Below are 24,643 nucleotides of genomic sequence, written 5' to 3' on the forward strand. Positions count from 1 at the left end.
CTTGCGAGTTCTCCAGGAGTAGACTGTCGCTCCAGCGGGTCATAACAAGTTGTCATCTGAGTCTGCAAGGCAGGAGCACAGAGAAGATTCCAAGTGGTCTCACTGCTGAGGGATTTATAAAATGCGGAGCAGCTCTGCTGAGTCACCGCCAGTTACACCCTGAGGACTGAAGCCAACTCCAGTCTTTACCGATATGCTAACATATTTCAGAAGTAACTTTCTTAAGCTTTTTCTAAAAAGTGATTGATCATTTCTTTAAATTTCAGGAGGAAACTCTCTAAGAACGTTGTTCTTGATAGAATTATTATTGAGAGAAATTTAGTAGGACATTGAATATCAAAGATTATGTTTGCTAGAATGGGAATTACTTCTTTATGCCTTTTCCTCTTTAGACGTGGATCAAATTTCAAGATGTAGACTTTATTAACCCCTTTTGCCGCTTGGCCTTCGGTATCAGATTTGGTAGCTTCGACAGTCCTTGAAAGCAGGTTGATATCTTCACCATCATTCTGGTACCTTTTGGGGGTTTCTCAAGTGTCCTTTAGTAAACTGGAAGTCAAGAATTTCTGCTTTTTTCCTATTGTGTAAGAGAAAAAAGTCCTCTACTTTTTGGGACCTGAAGTTACCCAAACCTTCTGATGTTTCATTCTACCTGTCATATGTTTTGCCCTCGTCACCTTAGCTACAGAAGAGTAAATTCTGCATGTCCTGTCTTAGTTTTGAGCTGTGTCAACACTGTTAAGTACATGGACTTCAAAACCGTTTGTGAAAACTAACCCGTGTTCAATGTGATCAGTCCCACAGCAAACCGTCACCTCCTCAGGACTCTGTCCCAGCATGGTGTCGGAGCGTTTGAATATTTTAACTCAAAATCCAAACATAGTTGGAAAAAACAGGTACGTTTCTCAAGCATCTTATTTCTGGTTTTCTGTTTACATGCGGAAATGTTATTTTCTTACAACCTAGCGGCAGTAACTTCTTACAGTCTAGTGCCATTAGTGACATTGATGGAAAGGGGAGCTGGCAGGAGGCAGAGGTGGAAGGAAGGTGTGCGTGCCCCGCCGGGCAGGAGCACAGTGACCTCGGAGTCCGGTCACTCCCCGGCGAATAGTTTGGTTTCTGCTTCAGACGGTGTCTGGAGTTGATCTTTTAAAGTAAAGTATTATACATGTTTTGCCAGATTGATTTTTTTTACTGTGGCAAAATGTACATAGAACGTACCGTGTGAACCACATTTACGTGCACGTTTCAGGGGCATTAAGTACATCCTCACCGATGCGCAGCCGTCACCACCGCCCACCCCCAGAACCATTTCGTCTTCCCAAACAGAAACTCCGTCCCCATCAAACAAGTCCCCATTGTCCCTCCCCCAGCTCCCGGCACTCACCCGTCTACTTTCTGTCTCTGAATTCGACTACTTCAGATGCCTCACGCAAGTGCAGTCACACAGCACTTGTCCTCTGGGGCCTGGCTCGTTTCATTCGGCGCGATGTCTTCAAGGAATTGCCACGCCGTGGCAGATGTCAGGATGTTCTTCCTTTTTATGACTGAATAACATTCATTGTCTGCACACCCCGCATTTTATTTACCCACTCCTTTGCTGAGGGACGTTTGGGTGGTTTCCGCTACCGCGAATCATGCTGCTGTGACTATTGGCGGACAAGCGTGTGTACAGGACCCTGATTTCAGTTGTTTTAGGCACATCCCCTGACGTGGACTAGCCGGATCACGTGGCGACTCTGTGTTTAGTGTTGAGGAGCTGCCACACCGTCGTCCACACTGTGGCTGTGCCCTTTTACACCGCTCCCCCCACACCCCCGGCCCAGGCCATTTTCCAGGGCTCCAATTTCTCCACGTCTTCATCTGTATTTTCTGGTTTTTGCTTTTGTTTTTCTGACAGGCGCCCTAGTGGGTATGCGGTGGTAGCTCACTGGGGTTGTGACTTGCAGCTCCCTCACGAGTAGTGACATTGAACCACTTTTCATGTGCTTATTGGCCCTTTGTGTGTCTTTGGAGAACTGTCTTATTCAAGCTCTTTGTAGAATTAATTTTTATAACTGGAACATACTCTATTCCAGAGTTGTGTGTTAGTTACTAACTAATGGAATAAGTTTTCGATGTTTCGTACACTTAAATTATGTGCTGGTGCTATTATTAAAATTCTACATAAAATCTCTCTGCAAAAGTACCCTGTAGCAGGAAGGAGGAGAAAAGACAAAGAGCTGCAGTCCCCAAGGACAGTGTAAAATTCAAGTGTTCGGTGACAATTTTCTGGATATGCCACTAAAAGAGAAATAATTTCTCTGGCACAAATAGGTAGAAGACCAGATGGCTCGGTCCCGTTCGCCGAGCTGCCACTCTGTCTCCGTGACTTGGCAGCAGTTCAGCCCCGAGGCGCCCGAGCCCCTGCAGGCCCCGGCCCTGGTGCAGGCCTTGTTCCATGGCGACCGGCTGCTGGTCTACGGCTTCATCCCCCGCTGCACACAGGTGAGGAGCCGATGGTTGTACTAAGAATTTTGGGTTTTTTCCTCTCTCTTTTCCTTCTCCCCCAAATCATAGTAAGCTGGCAGATTTTCTCCTTCTGAGGACACAGGATGGTGACCAAGGGCCCCAGGAGCCTCTCTAACTTTCCCTTGCAAGGGGAGAGGGGGTGGCTGAGAGATCCGCTGGCAACCCAGGGAAGACGAAGACGCTCTCGGCGGAAGCTACGAAGGAATCCTTTTTTTTTTTTTACCCCATTCCAGGCAACTCTACGGGCATTAACTCAAGAGAAAGAATTTTCTACAATGGTGTCAACTACGGAACTTCAGAAGACAACCGGAACTGTAAGATTCAAAACTCAAACTGTGGACCCGGGGTTGGAAAGCCGTCATGATGTCGCGTTTTCGTGTCGAGTGTTCCGTGGGTTTGCCGTCGTCGTCGTTTTGCCGCATGGGCATTTCAGTACAGACAGGGACGTGCTCCTTCGGTTTCCACCGAGGCAGCCTTCTGGGGTTCTTGGCTCGAGCCATGGCCTCGGGGCGCCAGCGAGCATAATTAAGTGCGGTTAGAGTTGGTGTTTCATGTGTGAAAGGTTTCGGGGAGGTTCTCAAAGCTGTCTGTAAAAGTTCAGTGCCGCTGGGCCACCTGCGTTACGTTAAAACATTCAGCGTGACCGTGCTAGACTAGGGGAAAACATATCGTCTGTCGAGGCTGTTTGTTTTTACTTTTGGATTAAAAGCAAGTGAATTGCACCAAAACCTTGCAACGCCGACGTTGGTGTTGAATCTACTGATTAGTTAGACCTGGAACGTCCCTAACCCTCCCATGTCACATGTGCAGCTCGCTCTTCAGAAGAGCGTGTGCATGGCCAGGTAAACCATTTGCAGACGTCGGGGGGTGTTTTTTTAAATAACATACAGCTTACATTTGGGCACTGAATAATTATAGCTTACTGCTTGCCAGTGACTTATGTATAGAATAAGGGAACCTCCAGATTGTTTTAAAAACTGAATCAAAAGTGGAAATGAAGTAAAAGGATTTGACCTGGGAAGAAGTCATTTTTCACGGCATCATAGTCGTCAGGGGCGTGCTTCCTCCGTGAACAGCGGTCAGATCGGGAGCGGTTGCGCGCGGGCTGATCTCGTTGAAAGCCACAGCGCATTGAAGGTCGGCTCTGCTTCGCCACTCGAGGGAGGGAGGGGACCCTCACCCGCCCCTCAGAGTGGAGGCTGCGGCCGGGGTCAGGCACCGCCGCCTCCGCCATAGAAGAACAGTTGAAAATTTTTGAAATAAATTGAATTTGTAAAATGGCCTTTTATAGCAAAGGCAAAACTATAGACACAGAAAACAAGTCATTGCCAGGGGTGGAGGTGGCCGCAGAGGGGCACGAGGGACGTTTAGGGTGGAGGGACTGCTCGGTGGTCATACAACTGTGTACGTTTGTTAAAACACATCAAACTGTACACCTGCCAGGGGTGCGTTTTAGGGTGTGTAAATTGTTCTTCGGTTTTAAAAATGGTTTTCTATGTATGACTGTGATTAGAAGCCATGCAAGTCTTTTTTCCGTTTGCTGCTTGAACAGATGATTCACAAGCTGACAGCACGAGCTCTGATCAGAGATTATGAAGACGGCATTCTCCACGACGACGAAACCAATCACGAGGTTCGCTGCTCTCGTAGCAAGACGCATCGTGTCATTCTTGGTTCTCCTTAAGCTGATTTATCCACGGGCATGTAGAGTGAGCATAGCTGGATGGAGGTGCACGCGGTGTCAGGGACATTTGTCGTCCTGTCTGGGGTGCAGGGTGCTCAGTAACTGTCTGTAGAATTAATTATCAAGAGACTATGTCAGTGGTTTCCCGGGAATTCTGTGATGGTTTTCCCCATTGGAGGGGCCAGAGGAGGGCCCAGAGGACGTTCACTGGGGGCCTGCCACCTGCCACCGGCATCGCCGCCACTCTTTGTGGTCCCCTTTTCCTGATGGAACAGGTGCTGGACTGGGGATGGAGGTGGGGGAGGGGAGCCTGCCTAGGGACACACGGTGGAGCCAAAGCCACCTCGCTCCCTCCCAGCCGAGCTGATGAGGCCCCTGGCCGGGGGTCCGACTTGGCCAGCCCACCCTGGCGGCCCTGCTGGTGCCTGGGGCTGTGCTCTTAAATGAGGTTAGGAGCCATCCCAAAACGAAGGCACCATGGTGCATGCCACGCAGGGCCACCGATCCCCTTGTAAACAGTCACAGCTCCTGATAAGTGGCCTGTGCCTTCAGTCCCTGAGCAGCCTTGGGTTCTGTCCGCTTAGGACCCTTCTATCTCTGAGGGCGACTGGCCGACTCTGCCCCCTACTCCTTACCCCGGCGGCCTCATCTTCACAGCGGAGGCTCACACTGTCTGTCAACAGTTCCAGGACAGTCCTCCTGAGCTGCAGAGGGCTACGTGTGGAGTCGTCCTCTCTGTGACTTAGCTGCTCGCTTTAACATCTAGTCACTGACTTAAGATGTTTAGACAGGGCCATTGACTCATGATTTAGTGTGAAATTCTACTTATGAAATGCTTTCCTTTCTGTAAAAAAAACAAAAACAAAAAAACACCTTTTAGATGACTTTACACTCATTTAATTGGTCATACAAAGCTAAACAGTGAAAAATGAAACAGAATGTGATTGTGTGTGTTTTATTCTATCCTAGATGAAGAAGCAGGTGTTAAAGTCTCTCATTATTCAACTCAGTAAAGAAAACTGTCTCATAACGCAGTTCACAAGCTTTGTGGCGGTTGAGAAAAGGGTGAGTATCGTCGCTTATTCATGTTACTCTCCTTAAATTTACATATTAACAAAGTTACTTTCAGGGTCACGGTCACTGACAGTCCCCACACCCCTGGCCTGTGAGGGCGGGAGGGGAGAGATGGGCAGGCTCAAGGGATCTCTGTAAATGGAACGCAAGTGTTATTATTTTTAACGTGTACTTTTAAGATTTACTACCATTTTGTTAGATTTGGGCACTTCTCATCTCTTATTAATCCAAGACCTTCAAAAAATAGAAAAGGATGGGCTTCCCTTACCCTCTGCAAGGCCCTTTCTCCTTCATCAGCTGAAGGGCTCGCGCTGCCGGGCTCCCCGCCACTCCCTCCCGGAGGCCCTGGCGGGCGGTAGTCTCACACCCGCCCATCCCAAACCCAACATTCACGGGCTTAGGGTGCCTGGTAACCATTTCATTTGGTAACGTCTGTTTCAATTTTACCTAATTTTGATTCACTGTAGGATGGTAATGAGTCACCTTTTCCTAATAATCCAAATATTTTGGAGCTTGTCGCCAAAGATGTGGACCTCTTGCCGTACATGGACTGGCAGGAGGAGCAGCCCCGTGGCTTCTATCCGTGTAGTGGCAGTGCGCGGCAGGTGAGTGCTGATCGCCACACAGACCGGCGCCGCGTTTCCGTGTTCTGTGGTTGTGGGGGGCCTTTCCCGACGGCACCCTTATCACTTGTACGTGCAGGAGCGTTGTCTCTGCGATGGCAGGAAGTACTTGCACATCTATAAAAAGGCGGTTACGAGACTGAGAAAGCAGCGTATGTGAATGTAGCTGCTCAGCCCAAGGGGGACAGCTGTGGTCCTGCTTCTTTCACAGACAGGACATCGACCAGGAAGCTAAACCCATTTCCTCTAATTGAGAAATGCAACTTAAATAAAAATTGAAAGGCATATTCAAACACAAAGGGACAAAACATTACTCTCAGGTATCCAAGTTAGAGAAGTAAATTGCCAAATTTTTGAAATTTTGAATCTGAGGGAAAAAAATTTGTGAGGAAATTATAATATAGGCAGCATTCCTTTTCTTTTATCCAAAGTCATGATGTCAGTTAAGAATATAAAAACATATTAGATACCAGTGGTGCCAGAGAGCAGGACAGTGACCCCTCAGAGATAAAAGTAAACAAGGTGAGTCCTAGGTGTCATCAGCTCACGGCCTGGGAGGCGTCCCCAGACGGGAGCCCGAGGATGGGGGACCCACACAGAGCCTGGCGGTGTCTCTGAGTTAGGGGGCCAGCGTGTAGCCCAGGAAGGCCAGGACAGCTAGGGGTGGGGGCACGGAAGGGGCTGCAGAGCCCTGCCACGGCTCCTTTCTGGTCCTCTGCCGAGGTCTGATCAGCACGTGTGTGGCAGTGTAAAGCTGACCTGTCCGGCATCCACCGGGCAGGCAAAGAAGTGACCCGTAATGAGAAGAAAGCCAGTCGGTAAGAACAGACCCAGAAACTGAGGTATAATGGAGGTAGTACGTTCAAGAAGGCAGTGGAAGGGTTGAGCACGTTAACTAGAGCTATGGAAGATTTAAAAAAAAAAAACAAAAGCCCAGATTGAATTTCTAAAGACGGAAAATGGCACCTGAGATAACAAACACACCGGAGGTTGCACACAGCCACCGAGACCCCGCAGGAGCCCTTCGTGGCCTGAGCGCCAAACTTTGTTTCTCACTTCGCCTTTGGTGTTTTTTTAGGTTTATTTTTATTGTTAACTTAAGTTTACCAAAAACAAGTCCAAGCATCAGTGATTTTGTCTTTTTTTCTTAAAACTCAAGGTACCTTTAAAAAGAGAGTGGAGGAAAAAAATAGATTTAAAACACACCACAGTCACATAAAACCTGGTAAAACACAAAAGACTAATATCTTCAGACTCTAAAGGGAGGGCTTTGAACATCACAAAAATAAAAACAGGTAGCTATTTAAATTTGCTTTGGCTTTACATGACCCACGACCTTGTATTGAGGTTTTAAGTGAGGAAAGCAATTTATATTCAAATTTTAAAATTCATTTTTGAAAAAGCAGGAGTACACTAAAATTAATTAATTTCATATAAAGCACAGTAGAAAAAAAATAATAATCTTAAGAAATGCTTCAGAGATCTGATGCAAAGACTTGAAGCCTAACCTGCTGTGAGAATGCCAGCCAGCTCATGGCTGAGATGTTCAACCAAGTCTCATTCCTGGACTCGTGAGGTTGCTGGTCAGTCTCTGAGTAGGATGCTTTTAATGGTGGGTATCGATTTCTATGCTTTGTCCTCAAGAATAGAGCATCTTTCATATTAGATAGTGTGGAAATAGGGAGAATGATTCAGATACATTTTCTCTGCTTTGCAAAGTAACCTTTCTGGAAATTCGATTTAAAACCAGCTTGGCTTACCTTTTATATTTTGATGTTGCATATCATCTTTTGTCATTACAGATTTTTAACAGAATTTTTTTAATCTTTGGGTTTCTTGTTTTCATTTTGTATTATTTTGGTTTTTTTTTGTCATGCTTAGAAACACCTTCCTGTTCAGAGATTACACTTTGTAAAAATTTCCCCTTATTATTTCTCTAAATGGTTTTATGTTTACATTTTATTTTTTTTTTTTTACCCAGTTAGAATCTATCCTTGTGTAATAGGAAGTCTGGAACCAACTTTATTCTTTTCCAGATGGTTGCCCACTTTTCCCAGCACCGTTTATTGAATAATTCTTCTTTTCCTCCCATTGACTTGAAATACCATCTTTATTGTCTACCTAATTCCTACACGTTTTAGAATCTTATCACCGGACCATGTGTTCTATTCTGTTGGTCTGTCTGCTGTGATCACTGCACTTTTACAAAATGCATCAATAATCTAGCCCATCACTATTATTCTCTTTTCAGTTTACATATCTAAGAACATTTTTCATCAGATAAACATTATATTTAACTGTTATTTCGAAATGCGTGCCTTGTCACGTGTTCCGCAGTCTTAATTATGTAAACGTGTACTTGACACTTGGCTGAGCTGGGAAAGGACCACTTTTTTTAATGGCTCATTTACATCGTTCAAATGAGAGGCTAGCCAATTCCAGTATACCTCAAGGACCTGTAATTCATATAAAACTGAATTTCATTTACGTGCAGCTTTGTAAAGCATACTCTTTAAGTTATATCCAAACAAAAGTCGTAACATAGCCCTTTCCCTTTTGTTGTATGTTTTATTCACATTCTGGTATAAAGACATATTCTTTTAGTTACTTTAAAGCTTTTGGAATTTTTTCAGTTTTCTCATTTTCTTAATATTGCCGTAACGCAGTATGCAGGACTGGAATAATCTATTTCAAACTGCCAGCTTATTTTAGGACTAATTTATATACTAGGATGCTATTAGTTGTAAAATGACACTACTAGTTGTAAAATCTTACACAAGTCACTTTTACGGTGCTCATTTTCCTCCGGTGTAAAATGAGGATGTTTAAAATTCTGTGATTGTGAGAACCGAGAGATTAAGATCTGCGACACATTTCCTGTTGGTATTCCCTCCAGACCTCAGATCCAATGTCTGCGAAATGAGGGACTTGTACTTAAAGGGTCTTAAATGGCTCCTCTTTTGAATGCCTGGGAAAAGCAATTGCTTGACTGTTACTGGAAAGTCATCTACTAGGAAGGACATTTGCTTGGTTGTTCATTTTATTCTTTATTTTTCCTGACATCTCCTTTTTCATTTGCGGGCAGCCTCTGTCAGCATCCTCTGGCTCCCATGGAGAATTCCGTCCTAAACGTCTGTCTAAAAGAAAAAAGAAACGATCTACGGTGGAAGTGTTTGGAGATTTTCAAGGTCTTAGCTTAGCTTCCAAAGCACCACAAGAACCTTTCAAGTTCGGATGGAAATACGCCCATGCAGAAATGCCATTGGACTTAAGTCAGATGGAGCCGCGTACACACAAAGGGTCCCGCGAGCTGCTCACGACTGCCATCTCTCCGCCAAAGGCTGGCTTCAGCCCTTTTGCTGCCCCTGTGTCGGCGGGCTCCCCGGCCACCCTGGGCTCTATTAGCTTTCCTCCCCCCTGCTCACCCCGTGCACCTCTGTTCCTCTGTGGTGGTGCCACACTGTCTGGTCCAGCTACGGGTGACCCAGACCCTGACACTGGCTGCGGCACCAACGTCTTCCTGGAGCAGGATTCAGCCCTCAGAGGGCCTCCCCCGAACCCACCTGTTGAACCTTTTATTGGTTCTGTTTCTGTAGGTGGCTTATTTGGCTTTAGACAGTTTTCTCTCTCTACAACTGATAAAAGCCTGAAGGCCCGCCGTAAATCGGGCACGTTCCTCGAGATGGACTCTTCCCCGCAGCCCAGTCCTCTGTGCTTTCCTCCCAGTCCGCCTTCCCCGTTGCCAGGCGGCTCCAGCTGCTGTCCTCTGCCTTCTCCCTCCCCTTTTAATTCTCCGGAGTCCGCGGCTCCCTTGAGCACCAGCTACGAGCAGCCGGCACACGTATTTGGCCTTGCTCGCAATTTATTTGGGGCCTCTCCATCAAGTCTTCCTGCCATAAATGCGGTGTCTCACCAAGGTCTGCGTTCGGAAGCTGCCGCAAGTTCTTTGGGAACAGAAGATGATGAAACACGAGGATTTCTAAGGATAACGCCATGTAAAGAGGTGGCCAAGTCTCATGTAGCAGGAAGAGAATTTACTGCAAGCTCTCAGGCACGGGAAGACCAGGGCTTCGGCACCTGCCAACAAAGCCAGTGGAAGTCTATGCTGTGGACCAGGCTCTTTGGGCTGCAGACCGAGGTGCCGTTCTTATCCCTCCTGTGCCTGGGGTTGGTGCGCTTCCTAGTTTAGAGCAGAACCACTCAGAGGAGCTGGTCATCGAGCTGGGTACCAGTTTGCAGTGAGTCATGGGACTTGTGCAGAATGTAAATCGACACATTGCTTCCTTCGTTGGGAAAATCTTGCTATAAGAAAAAAGAAAAAGGCTCTTGAGCCAAGTAATGTGCTCGGGATGACCGTTGTTTATCTATGTACAGCCTTAGGCCAGACTGTCATGCTCGTGAATGCGGATATTCCGCAGCTGAAAATTAGCATCCCAGAATGGGTAATGGGGTAAGACCTTAATTCCCCAGGTTCTAGAACTGATGAATTCCAAGTCCCATAAATGTCCCAGTGTGAGGTGAAGCACAGGTGCTGTAAGTATACTCTAAAAATTTTCATAGACGGTTTTGGGAATATTATTCAGCACGTGAGATTGTGCTAGAGCTAATCATTCCATTTGTGAAGCTAATAAACACCCCTGAAGTTTAACTCCTGCACAGGTACTAAGACCCACTCTCACATCTGTAATTATTTGTTTTGATGTGATTTAAGTAGTTAAAGCAATGTGATTTGGTTCAAAACTAGGTTTGCGATCCAGCTCCACCACTTTGTGATTTGAGGGAAGTCAGATAACCTTTCCGAGTCTCAGTTTCCTCATCCCATGTAATGGGAATAATAATAGTGTCCGCCTTAAGTGATTTTTTTGATTTGATAAGACAATAACAGCCGTGTGCCTCCTTACCTGAGGAACGTACATGACAGTGGTGTCACAAGCTGGGAGTGGCCACTGCTATTATTTTTCAAATTATTGCCATAGATCCTTTAACATGTCCACCTGCCTATGACGTCATACTCTTCCTGCTCCCTGTGAGTTCCCCTGGGATCCCGAGTCTCTGCTTCAATGTTGAGGTGCCCCGTCTCCCGTCCCCCGCCCGGTAGTAAGGCTTACCTCACTCTCGTAAGCATATGATAAAGATCAGCCGAACAAGCCGTGACTCTTGGCTGAAGTGGGTGGGGGACAGCGAGCACAAGGGAGGTGGTTCTATAGAGCATGTTCAACAACGCAATTTTATATTTAGTAGGAAATGGTCATTTTCATGGTTCAGACGTAAGGACACATTTTTAATGTGGAACAAAAAGATTCGTGTTATTCGAAAGTTTGAGAAACATTGCCTCAGAGCATTGCTGGAAGAAACAAACACATCATTTTAAAATTCTCTATACTTCAGCCTCTTCAGATTTTTTATAAATGCCGCCAAATACTTCAATCAATAGTCTCTCTGAGATTCTCTATGATGCCATGTCACTACTATGTGAAGACCTTTGATTTGACAGTAATACAATTTTTGGAAATGTGGCTTAAATTTGTTCTCTTAACTTCGTAGGATGGCTTTTGGAAACTTACACCAGAACTTGGATTCATATTAAACCTTAATACAGATATTTTAAACAACTTTCTTGAACAAAAAGGTATTCGATCTCTAGGTAAGTCATTATTTTTCTATGCATTAAATGACATGCTCTTAAATGTTATAAATTTTTTGTGAACTAGTGTACTAATGTAGTAATTATATAAATTACATGTGAAGAGAATTATGTTTGTCAGTCACCACAGGAAATTGGCAACTAGTTTCTTAGGGTATCACCTGTGCAAATTTATCTAGCATAAAGCAGCAATAACTGCTCTTTAAAAAATCTGAAATCTTAAGTAGCTTAACACAAAGACTGCTTTCTTGCCTGGAAGCCCCATCCCACAAAGTCAGAGAGAGTTGTGGCTCTGCCTTGGTTAGTGAGTGTCTTTAAAATTACCCTGGTTAAAAGAAAAGAAGAAAAAAGATGCCTCGGGCATCATCTGCCTGGTAGACAAGAGGGAGAAAGAGAAAATGTGGCAGAAACCAGTCACTGTGCCCCACCAGACATGGACTGGGACATGTGTGTTAGTTCCATGGCCAGGAATAGAGCTCTGACGAGCATCCAGCCAGTCTCTGCCAGAGCAGCTTGTTCCAGCTCTCTAGACCTGGTTCTTTTCATGACGGTGGGCGGGATGGATGAAGAGGTCCTGGACATGTTCAAACTGGCAAGTGGTGTGAAGGCCAAGTGCTAGCCTGGCTTACAAGCTCTCTTTAAAATAAAATAAACATTATGAACCAACTGGCCACTTGTCCATTGAGCAGCAGAGTCTGGCCACCCTCCCATCGTCTCTGAAACGTCAGAGGTTGCGTATTCCAGGCTCGTGGCCTGCGTACATTGAGCTAGACTGAAAAGGACTGATGAAAACCCACGGGAGGATTTATATTTTCCCTGGACAAACTGTCTGAAAAGTGCCCTCTGAGGGTCTGGAATGCAATTTCAAAAACGCAGAAACTGGAAGGGACATAGCACTTGACAGGAAGGAAGCCACGGGAGCAGGTGTGGATCCGGTTTCTCACCTGAGGGCCAGGAGCCACCGGCAGGGTAGAACTGGGCCCGAAAGTCTCAGTGGGAGGGTGACTTAGGGGTCAGAGTTCCGTGCTGCCGGAGTGGCCGGAAATTAAGTGCGGGACTCCTAGAAAGATGGGAGCCCGGATCGGCACTTGAGTTCTGGTCCCCGCTACCTCCTAACCCCGAGGTCACAGGGCGTGGCTTCAGGGAACCAAGAAGAAAGCAGGAGCTGAGCAGGGCTCTGGGCCGCTGACAGATGTTGGGGAGACAGAGTTTGGTGTTCAGATCACCGCAGATAGACTCGGTAAAGTCTCAGGCTCTCCGTTAAAACCCAGAGAGGGCCGTAGAAGGACCACATCGGGCGACGGAGCGCTGCACCACGGGGCCCGCATGAGCGGCGGCGCAGGGACCGCTGGACCTCAGGGGACGGTCCGGTTCGGCCTTTCACCCCATGTCCTCGAAAATCAGTTCCAAATAGACTGAAGTCTTGGGTGTGAAAGACAAACCTTAACTCGTTTAGGAGACAATGTGGGAAAGTACCTCTATGATTTTAGGATAGGAAAGATTTTTTTTTTTAAACTTATTATTTTGAAATCATTTTAACCTTGCCGGAAAATTTAAAATATAGTACAAAGAATTCCCGTATACCCTTCACCCATGTTCCCCAGACGTTCACATTTGGGAACACTTGTTTATCATTCAGAGAGGAATTTCCTAATGCTTAAAGAAAAAAAAACAGGTCATAAAGGAAAAGATTATTAGACTTCATTAACATCAAAAATGCCTCTTCACTAAAAATAAAAAATAAATAAAATTTAAAACATGAAAAAGACATAGCGCAAGCTGGGATAAAATATTTGCAACTCAGATAAGCAGTCTGTAGACGAGGCACGAACCTCATGGTAGAGCTGAGTGATTAACACAGACCAAACCAGCGCGGTGGTCTCTGAGAGGGAGCAGAGGAGAACAGGGTTGGGACACAGCTCGCAGACCTTTCCCAGGTACTGGTTATAGCCTGTTCTTAAAAAGGGTAGTCGAATATCACCTCACACCCGTAAGAATGGCCTCTGTCAAAAAAACAGAAAGTAACAAGTTCCAGCAAGGATGTGGAGAAATTGGAACCGTCGTGCACTACGGGTACAAAATAGAGCTACCATATGATTCGGCAATTTCATTTCTGAGAGAACACCCAAAAGAATCGAAAGCAAAGAGATATTTGCACACATGTGTTCATAGCAGCATTATTTGCAATAGCCAAAAAAGGGAAGTGAGCCAAATGTCCATCAAAGCATGACTGGATAAGAAAATGTGATATATGCGTATAATGGAATATTTTTCAGCCTTAAACAGGAAGGGAATGTTGACACATGCTACGACATTACGCTACGTGAAATAAGCCAGACACAAAAGGATAAATGATTGCATTTACATAAGGTCCCTAGAACTTAGGAAAATTGAGATACATTTTGAGAAAGAAACATCAGGCCTTGGCGATGGATCCCATGTGGGCATTTGAGGACAAGGAGGGTTAAAGGTGGGATCAACTGTAGACTGAGCCTGAGGAAATGCCAGTAGAGTTATGTTTTGGACATTTAAAGTTTGAGGCGCCGGTAGACATTGGAAAGAAATGCACAGGAAGAGGCCAGATCAGTGACTCCAAGGAGCTCTCGGTATCTGAAGCCACGGGCCGTGGGTCTGTGCGAGGTCACCGAGGGGAAGAGCGTGGCCCAGACTGAGGGCGGAGGGCCACCCTGGGCGTGCCACCGTCTAGTGTCAGAGCAGCTCGCAGCCGAGGGACAGCAGGAGCACGGAGGAATAAGAGGGGAGCTGCAGAGCGCGGCGTCCCAGACGCCCGACGTGAAATCCCTTCATGGGCGCACCTTTCACGTGGGCTTCCCTGTGTCGCTCTGTGTATCTCCACGTTATCCGTGGTATTTTCCTGTAGGCGGGTGCTTTTCCGCCCTTTTTCCTCTGTGTGGTCTCAAGATGTCTGGTTTTTCACTGACTTATTTTTATATCTCTCTACCCAACTTTCCTTCTCTTTTATACTCGTCTTTGTTTCTCTTGTATCTTTCCTTCTTTTTATGAATTTATTTTTTAAATGACTCATATACTATTTAGGTGTTTTATAACTTTATTATTTATAATACTCTTGAATATTTATATGTTGCTTATTTTTTATGTTGTCAGTTCTATATGTTCCTTATTTATATCATTTAAAAATAATGTAAGATTTTACTTGGAATACTCAAAAAATCAAAAGAACCCACTACATTAAATTGCCTCCATTTTTTTCTTTTGTCTCTGTCGATTTTTTTTGTGTGAGATAGTGAATTGGTTTCATTGTTTTTAAAAATTCAAAGGTTATTCAATAACCTTTTTCTGTATTAAGAAACCAAAGTCATTATACAAGTAGTTCTGGCTCTTTCAGTGATTTAAGATGAATGGTGTATGTGCAGACATGTGCATATTATGCACAGGTTCTTTTTTATCTTTACTCCAAAATTTGCACGTGCTTAATTATAAGACAAGGTTTTGTCAAAACCATGGTCACCCAGAAAAGGAGACAGATTTGAGTCTTCTATAGTATTTCAGTTGTAAAGTGTTCTCACGATTATTTTAAAGGACAAAGTGTCATTTGAGGAGAACGCTCAGCCCAAAATAGCCTGAATTAGTCCAGATTTTGGATACCTAGACAAGTTATCTGACAGATATCCTAAAAAAGGGAAGTAAAAGGAGTTTAACGTGGCTCATTAAGTATTTCTTGGGCAGCGCATTGAACATCGCAAGCACCGAACACCGTTTAAGGCACATGTTGAAGCTCGCTTCCAAGTGTTGTCCATCCTGGGGGTGTAAATTCCACGGTCAACATACTGCTTACATCTGGAAGAGCTGGGGCAGGTCGGAGGACAGGGAGCTTCAACTTTATAATATCTTGTTTCTTTTAAAAGAGAAATTCGAAGCAGGTGTGGGAAGCTGTTAAAAGCTGAGCCGCTGCATGGTGATGGGGTATTCATGTTATTTTCTTTGCTTTTCTGTATGTATGAAGTATTTCGTAGTCAAAAACATTCAGCAACTATGTCATATGATGCAGACAAGTGTCTTGGGCAGAAATAAAGAGGGTTTACTTGGGCAGCTGTCCGATGGCGCACCGCGCACTGGTGATAATGAAGGTTGTGGGGGAGGAAAAGTAACTTTCCCTCTGCCCTTCTAGCTCCTCGGCCAGCACCCTGTCATCAAAGACAGATAAACAGGCGAACAACAAATTATTTTAATCACACACACGTATGTACCTGTAGGATGGGAGCCCCATAAAGATATGAGACCGGCGCAGCTAGGCAGCTGAGCTTAGGAAAGGGGAGAGGTGCGTCTCAGGCTCCGAGGGTGGGAGGCAACTCACAGGAAGGCGAGAGGAGGCAGTGTCCGCTGAACCGAATGGATGAGCCTCGGAAGAGGTTCTCTCTGGCAATCGCTCTCCCTGGTCTGACAGGTGCCTTGCTAATTCCCTTCAGGAAGTTAAAGGGGAGTTAAAAAGCTTTTCCTGAGTCTACTGGGTCTTGAGTGTCTCCAGAAGCTCAAAATTATCCATAAGCCAAAGTTCCCCATTCTGGGGTGATTTGTTCTGAACCCCACCCCTCCTCAAGAAAGATGTGTTTCATTGGTTTCATGAAATGTGAGATTGGAAAAACAACAGTATTTGAAATCTATTTTTTTATATAGTGATTTCAAATATGTTTCTTGCATTTAAAAAAATAAAAACGAGTTACTAGTTTCTGGGTTCAATATATATAAGCATTTATTTTCAATTTTAGTTTTTCACAATAGAATATCTTGATTTGGATAAATAATACTGGTTACCTGTGTTATTCGTTTATTTCATGCTCCAGCCCAGAAAACTAACTGCAAAGCAAGGGGGAAGGGCCGCAGGCGTTCACAGAAAGAGGCAGGCAGGCCACCTGGCACACTCACTTAGGCAGGTGGCCGGACAAGCATCTCTGACCTCATTTACAAGGATCAAAGGACAAGGAAATCAGTTTGGAGCCCAGAGCTGGCTTGAGATAATTTGAGACACCGGTCTAATCAGTCATACCGATTGCTAAAACATCTGTCGTATGTTTAGGTTTTCTCTTGTGAGCTATTTGTAGCTAGAGCCTAGAACTGAACTTCTTTCTGGGTACTTCATGCGCCTCTGGACATTAAAGACGTCAAGGCGGGGAGCGCTGACCGAATGCAGCTTCCTTTCGGCCGTCAGGGCGCCAGCACAGGCACATGCTCCAGTCCTCGTGTTTTATTTAAGTAGCAGGCAAATTGAGGACCTGGAAACGTATTGCAGCGTTCTATGATCTGCGAACATGTTGTGGTTTCATGGTAGCACAATTCTTTACTAGAACTTTTAGAACCGGGCACAGTTTGAGGTGCAGTTTCCAGCAGACATAAGAGTTTTCCACTTGTAGGTGTAAAAGGAAGAGAACGTCTCCTGGACCTGATTGCCACGTTTCTGGTGCTGCAGTTTCTTCGCACCCAGTTGGAACAGAAGGGAATAGTGTTCAAATCCCTGATGAAATTGGACGATGCCGCCATTTCCAGGTTTTTCTCATTGTTTCCCATTTAACTATATATTTTCTTGTTTTAAAATATTATTTAATATTTACCTGTATTTTTTCCGCTTAACTATAGCATTAAGCAACTTGCCTTTTCCACCATGTCTTAACTAACCCTTTTCAGAAGCCACGTGGGCTCATGAGTACAGCGAGGTGTAGCCTGCCCTCCTCCTCTGTCACTGGCGGGGCAGACAGCATTTTCACCTCTTTGGTTGCATAGGAAACTGGAGCTCAGATCGTCCCAGTGTAGCTTAAACTGGAGCCCAGAGCTTTGGCCCCTGGCTTAGGAGCCTCATCACTAGCATATGTGGGTTCTATGTGCTCTTGGGAAGTAAGGCTGTTGGGACCAGGCCTGGGACAAGAATACAACTGGAAGCCCACGTGCCGTAAGTCTCAGTAGGTAGAGTTATAAATCAAACCAGCGACTTGTTAAATAAATAAAACGTGTTCTAAAAGTTTTACCTTGAGAAATCCAACTTCGTAACCTCCTGGAAGACCAGGTTCAAATTCAGAATTCTGGGGTCACTTGAACTTTTATGTCACAGTGTGGAGAGAGCTGGTTCTGGGGCCACAAACCCTTGGCTGAGCCTGGTCCCACGGGAGGCCTCAAGGGTACCTGTTGCACCCCTTCCCGTCACAGCTCCATCCATACCCTGCGCAAGTGGCCGCCCTTGTGTGTACGCACACACGCACGCACGCATGTACATAGTTTGCTTACTTTTTTTAAAAACACAAGGGTAAAGTTAATAAAAATATTATCGATAGAGAAGGGAGAGGAGACGCGAGTGAAAGCTTTGTCGCTCCTAATATACCTCGATTTATGGTTTTGACGTAGAAACTGTAAATATTTTACATAACAGGTCAGATATCAGAGGGTGGAGATTGAACATGCTAAATTATACGTGGGATATGCTCGGCAATGTCTAGGACGTCGGCAGATTAGTGGCAAGAGAAAAAAGGGGGCGAGGTGGGACCTGGGAATTAAAGGACGTAGGAACCAGAGGCAGCGTGTAGGCCTTGTCTGAATCCTGAGTCAAGCAAAGTCCATGTGTTAAAGGAAAAAAAAAAAAAGACTAGTAGAGAAACTTAAACATTACCTAGATATTTTATGATATTAAAGAGTCGTTTATAACTATCTTTAAAAGTCATGTTTAAGAAAGAGTTCTTGTCCCTTAGAGATACATACTTACAGATGAAATTAAAATAAGTAGACCCATCTTTACCCTAAAAAAAACTGATTAATTTCTATATTCCCAACAAACAGCATCAAACATAAAACAGAAAATAATGAATTGAGCATTTTACTATATATATATATATATATACACATACATATATATATATAAATTATACCTCCATTTTTAAAAAGGCAACACTTTCTCCTTAGATTGTCAAAATAATTCCTTGAGAAAGATGAAAATTATTAAATGAACATTAAGAAAAATACTTCAAGGAACTAGTAGATGGGACTGAAAAGTTACTATTCGATTAAATAGAGGAAACCAAAGAGGTATTTCATCCCTTTCGACCTTTTCCAACTGTGATAGCCCCTGGAACAAGTAGCAGTAACTTTGAACCTACTTTTAAGTTACAAATCACGAAGGATTAAAGCAAGATTTTAAAAACTAAGGAAGCATATTCCATCACGTCGCTCTTACTGTATTACTGTTACTGTGAGAGCAACATGTTTCCTTGGCACTTTAGTAAATAGAACTGTTTTAAGTAGTTTTCATTTCCTGCTTATTGCACATTTAAAACCTTTCTGTTTCTCCTGCTTCACCATGTGCATAACACGAATGCAGTAGCACTTTGCACGGAGGTGTACGAACAAAATTTTCATGCTGGTGGGAGGGTCGGTCAGAAGCTCAGAGGCCACCTGGATTAAAGGAAGGCCAGCCGAATTAGTAAGAGTATTTAAATTCGGTTTTGTTGCTTGGTGACAGCCGTTAGTAAGTATAAGGAGACCGATAACTGTTGGGAGTCAGGCCTTGCTATCCATGTGCTCACGTCAGGACGTTGAGCACACACGTGTGTTGATCGCCTGCTCTGTGCCGGGAGCTGCTTACATGCATCCTGCTGGGCCCCACAGCAAACCCCTAGAGGCTTGTGGTACCGCAGCTGAGGAAACGGGCTCCCAATGCCTGGCGAAAGCCGCTCCGCATCAGAGGAGTGTGATACGAGAGACTGGATTTGAACGCAGCTCTTAACCCAGCCCCTACTCTGTCCTGATGGCCCTTTCCCAGTTTACAGGGGAAAAATCAGGAAGACGGAGAGACGTTTTCAATTTTTCAGAATTAAATATATGCCAGATTCATGGGTGACTCTCAAGTACTTTACAAGTAACTAATCACGTTGAGAATCCCCAGTACAGTAGAAAGGAGAGATAAGTGGAAGTTTGGCTTTTAAAATAGGATTGAGTTTATACTAAAGATTAGATAGGATTTAGATGGAGAAGAATGGAAAAGTGACAATAATCACTTTAATATAAAGGCTTGGAGATGCTTGAGTCATCCTGGAGGCAGCGGGTCTTCAATGAGACACAGTGGGAATCGGGAAGTGATGGGTATAATATACCTAACAATGTACTGAATCGCTTAAAAGCACCAGGTCGGACTTATAGAAGGACTTTAATACAATGCCAGAGAACTGCTTTTATTAACTCTCTTAATTTTTAGCAGAATTATTGTGTCTGACATAATGTGCTAGATTTGGTACCACTTTACATTTCATATGTATTTAAATCCTGAAATCAACGGAAACTTTTTTTTTTTTTAATCTAGGGATATTCCCTGGGCTTCTGAGAAAATAAAGAAAGCAAGTGAATGGGTAAGAAGAACTGAAAGACAGTATCCATCTATCTGCCAGCGGCTTGAATTGGGTAAAGATTGGGATTCTGCCATTAAACAGCTACTGAGACCCCAACCCGTAAACACCACTTCGCCTCTCCACAGAGTTCTTAATTACAATCAAATATTAATAGGTAACCTATAATGAAATTTAATTCTGATTTTTATTGACTGTAGCAATAAGTCACTTTAAAATAAATGGAAACAATTTATTATCGCAATGAACTAACAAGCTGTAATAAAATAAAAATTACAATATTTCAGATGTTTTGTGTTTAAACATTTTGAGATTATGAGACACATCGGGGCAGTCTTGGAAGCTCTTGGCCTTCTCGCCTTTCACGAGTCTGGGGGACAGCTGGCCCACCTGGACTGAGCAAGTGGAGAAGAAAGGGGGTCTGTGGCCAATGTCTGCGCTCCTGGCATGCACACCTGTGTCCAAGGCCCTGGGTGTCAAGAGCCCGCCCCCAGCATGCACACTCCCGGTGTGGGTCCTAGTCTGCACTTCCTGTTACTTAGAGAAACTAGGTGTCCCAAGCCATGCTTCCTGGCCTTTGCTTTCTGTGTTGTGTGTCTCAAATCTCAACACCAAACCCCGGGTCCTCTAGATTCTCACCTCTGTTATCTTCTAGAAGTTTCATTGTTTTGCATTTTACATTTAGGTCTGTGATCCATTCCGAGTTATTTCTTGTGAAGGGCATAAGGTCACTGCCCGGCTTCCTCCACACCACCCCCTCTAAGCCATCACTCCTCCACCTGTCCGTAAAACCCCGGTTTCTTTGACATCCAGCCTTTTGGCTGTGCTACCTGTCCTTGGTGCTGCCATTTGCCAACCGCCTGGCACCCCACCTCATTTGTGTGGTTCAGGATTTTCCTTCCTACTGCTAGCCCTGCCTTCCTCTCGAGTGACGTCCAGCATCCTGATGTGTGACCTGCCCTCACTGCCTGGGCCTGAACTGCAGCTGCGTCCTGGTGGAGTGCCTGTGATCCTGCTGGCACCTGAAGGATGGGAGCCTTGTGAGGAGCTGCCAGGAGCCCTTCTCCCACTCGCCTCCTGTAAGGTAAACATGTGACATGCTGAGAGAAGTTTTAAAAGCAAGCCTTTATGGGGAGAGCGCTCCCGGACGCTGGTCCAGAGAGGAGAGGGGCCAGAGAAGTCGTGCCCTGAGACGGGAGGGTGTAGTTTTTATAGGGTTATGTGGGGGTAGGGTGTAGAATGGGGAATGTCAGCTGATCATCCAGATTAGGGTGGTGGTGCCAGAGCTTTAGGGTGGGCCCTTGTCTGGATTCCGATGTCAAGCTGGGAGGCTTCCTGGCAGGCCCCCCCGCAGACCTAACATCCCGACCTCTTTGGTATAGGGGTGCCGAGTCAAATCTGGCTACTTCCTGCTGACCAGGGGCGAAGAGGTTGGGGGTCTGAGGCCGGGACTTCGGTGGGGAGCTGAGCATATGGATGTGAAAGTAGCTGATTGGCTGTAATCCGGGAGACTTCACGGATGTGTTCCATGCATTGTGAGGCGGAGCACACTCAGGCGAGTGAGGTGGTACCAGCACTGATGACCCAGGAGTTTGGCAGCTGTCGGTGTGGTCAGGATGACGGTGTGTGGACCTGACCACCAAGGTTCTAGTGACTGAGGCTGTAGCTCCTTGAGGAGGACCTGGTCCCCCGGAGACAATGGATCACTATGAGGCAGCTGGTCCGGTAGCTGGGTCTGTTGTAGGGGCTGGGAGGCACGAGTCTGCGTGCCGCCTGAGTAAGCTACGGAGGAGAGAGAGAGAAGGTAGATAAGAGATCAGTGGTGGGGGAATTACAGTGACGTTCATCAGTGAATAAGTGGAAGGGTCGAGCAGGGTTAGGTAGGGTGAGAGAGGGTGCCGAGGCCAGGGCGTCTCGGAGTTAGAAAAATACTGTTTAACAAGAGCAGGAGCAGAAAGAGGGCCTGTAGGGGTTTCTTTGGCCACCTGATATAGTGGCTTAGCTAATAGGGCAAAGTTAGGAACCCGATGTTGGGAAAACCCTGCAAGGCCCAAGAAGGAGAGAATCTGGCGCTAGGAGAGGTAGCAGGAGTGGAGAGACCTGTATTTGTGGCCTTATATAGAAAGAGGCACCTAACTTGTGTAGGCGATCTCCACCTAAGAGGGGAGCTGGGCATGTGAAAATGGCAAAGAAGGAGTGCGAGCAGGGGAAGCCGTCCAGGGACCATGAGAGAGGAAGGGTTTCAGGTGGGCATGAGGCTGTGCTGGCAGTCCTCGTAACCGAGCTAGGTGAGGGGACTGTAGGACCCGAGTGAGAAGGCAAAACAGAAGGTGGCCCCCATGTCCACCAGGAAGGAGATGGACTTACCCGCTACCTGGAGCCTTACCCTGGGTTCAGCGACAGTGAGAGGGGTCCCCGAGTCTGGGCCTCGTCAGTCATCCGCTAACTCGAGAAGTTCCAGTGACGCTGTCACCTGACTGCATGATCCCCCACGTGGAGGTGCCGACGACGACAATCCGGTCGTTGGGCAATCAGATTTCCAGTGGCCCGTCTGCCTGCAGATCGGGCAGGGCTTCGTGGGAGCCCGTGGGTTAGGGCACTGACGGGCCCAGTGGCCTTCATGGCCGCATTTGAAGCGTGCCCCAGAGGGGGTTGATTTTGGGTTGACCCCAGCTCCTCGGCCCCGGGGGCCCGCTGGCCTTAAGGCAGCTACCAAGGCCTGGGGCTGGAGTGCCGCTTGCTGGTGGAGACGGGCCTGGCGGCGAGTTTCAGCCGTCTCCTCTCAGGCATTAAAAACTTTAAAGGCCATTTTCACCAAATCCTGTATAGGGGTTTGAGGGCCATCCTCAGCCTTCTTTAATTTTTTTCTGATATCTGGGGCCAATTGGGTAATAAAGTGTGTGGCTAGTACCATTGCGCTCGCTGGGGAAGTTGGATCTAGACGGGTGTATTGAGTAAGGGCCTCGGTGAGGCGATTAAGAAAGAGAGCTGGGTTTTCGTCGGCCCCCTGGTTTACCTGCCGAAGCTTATCAAAGTTAACTACCTTGTTGGAGACAGTTTGCATGCCATTGAGGATGCACTGTATCATTAAGTCACGTCGCCGGCCGCCATCTTGCCCAGCGTGGTATTCCCATCCCGGGTCAGCTCCCGGGACGGCCTGAGGTCCAGTGGGCACGGTGGCATCCGTGAGGTGAGTTTGGTCAGCATAGTCCCTGGTAGCGGTGAGGATGCAATCTCTCTCTTCAGGCCTGAGGGTCGAGGCCTGGATGACAAACACGTCGTGCCAGGTTAGATCATAGGCCTGAGTGAGATAGCGAAACTCTTTGATGTAGTTAGTGGGGTTAGAAGGAAAAGACCCTAATCGCTTTTCTATTTGAGAGAGATCCTGTAAAGAGAAAGGAACGTAGATTCAGACGACACTTTCAGACGGGTGACTTCTCGAAGAGGGCAGAGGAGGTTAGAGTCGGGGCAGGGGCAGAGCGGGAGCGGGTATGGGCTGAGATAGGGGATGGAGCAGGCGGAGGTGGAGGAGGAAGAGAAGGGTATATCGGGTGAGTGGTGGAGTCCGGCAAGATGGGCGGCAGAGGAGAAACTGAGGGACTAGGGTAGGGAGACGGCAGGGTAGGCCGGAGTGGAGGGGGAGAAAGGATTTCTGGAGGGTCGTTGAGAGGAGATGCAGATGAGTCGGTTGCAGCTTCGCCTTCTGCGTCAGGGGTCGGTGAGGTGGGAGGCTTAGGGCCAGCCTCCCAAGCTAAGAGGACCAGAGCAGTGGAGCATTGAGAGCAGAGGGAGGGACGGGAGCGCAGATCCCAAAAGGCTTGCACATATGGGATTTCAGCCCACTTTCCCGTCCTATGACAGTAAGTGTCTAGATCTGTCAGAGTTCGGAAGAGCAAGCCACTTAGATTGATGGTCTAATGGATATCTAGGCCAGGCGACGGTAGAGTAAAAGATCAGTCTCTTACGTCTTAAATCTTGATCGAGGCCTAGATGGCTAAAATTTGTTAAGAGACACCCAAGCATAGTTCTGGGGTCCGGTTTCGAATTAGAGGCTCCCATGGTCTCAGCCACCCGGCCAGGTGAAACCAGAGATCAGCCGTCTGATTTAACCCAACAGCAGAAAGGACCATGGAAAGTTAGAGACGTCTCTCGTAACTTACCAGGTCGGGAGTCAAATATGACGGAGGGAGAGGTGACCCTGATGTGGCTGCAATTACGGACAGGGGCCCCGGCGGGCCAGGCCTGGAGAGGGTGGGGAGACCAAAAGGGAACGTACCCTATCCGACAGTAGGAGGTGGGCAGCAAAGGTCCCGGATGAAAAGGAGAGTCCCTTCAAGGCCTCCCGGAGGCCTTGGGACACAATCTCTTCCCAGGTTTTGGCACCACGTGTAAGGTAAACGCGTGACATGCCAAGAGAAGTTTTAAAAGCAAGCCTTTATTGGGAGAGGGCTCCGGGCAAGGTTCACTGGTCCAAAGAGGAAAGAGGAGAGGGGCCAGAGAAGTCGTGCCCTGAGACGGGAGGGCATAGTTTTTATAGGGTAATGTGGGGTAGGGTATAGAATGGGGAATGTCAACTGAGGATCCGGATTAGGGTGGTTGCGGATTAGACGGTGGTGCCAGAGCTTTGTCAGGATTCCAGTGTCAAGCTGGAAAGCCTCCAGGCAGGCTAACACCTCCCTGTCTCCCCAGGAGGCTGTCATGAGACCAGTTTTTGTCACCTCTGTTACAGTAATCTGAGTGGCAAACA

At 46.4% G+C, this 24,643-nt stretch overlaps 1 protein-coding gene across 3 annotated transcripts in view; it reads left to right on the plus strand.

The window, feature by feature from the left end:
• PARP4 (poly(ADP-ribose) polymerase family member 4) overlaps positions 1-20,184 on the plus strand; it is a 70,581-nt gene extending 50,397 nt beyond the window's left edge. For all 3 annotated transcript variants that reach the window (XM_016130740.2, XM_036228441.1, XM_016130736.2), the window contains 10 exons: positions 797-896; positions 2,317-2,487; positions 2,745-2,825; positions 4,064-4,144; positions 5,165-5,260; positions 5,737-5,874; positions 8,978-10,030; positions 11,437-11,536; positions 16,927-17,059; positions 19,854-20,184. In XM_016130740.2, coding sequence (XP_015986226.2) covers positions 797-896; positions 2,317-2,487; positions 2,745-2,825; positions 4,064-4,144; positions 5,165-5,260; positions 5,737-5,874; positions 8,978-10,030; positions 11,437-11,536; positions 16,927-17,059; positions 19,854-20,064 — 2,164 coding nt within the window. In that variant the 3' untranslated portion in view covers positions 20,065-20,184. The remainder of the gene's footprint in view (positions 1-796; positions 897-2,316; positions 2,488-2,744; positions 2,826-4,063; positions 4,145-5,164; positions 5,261-5,736; positions 5,875-8,977; positions 10,031-11,436; positions 11,537-16,926; positions 17,060-19,853) is intronic.
• Positions 20,185-24,643: the final 4,459 nt, after the last annotated feature.

The sequence above is a fragment of the Rousettus aegyptiacus genome, unplaced genomic scaffold (genome assembly GCF_014176215.1).
Source record: "Rousettus aegyptiacus isolate mRouAeg1 unplaced genomic scaffold, mRouAeg1.p scaffold_m13_p_11, whole genome shotgun sequence".
Taxonomy (NCBI): Eukaryota; Metazoa; Chordata; class Mammalia; order Chiroptera; family Pteropodidae; genus Rousettus; species Rousettus aegyptiacus.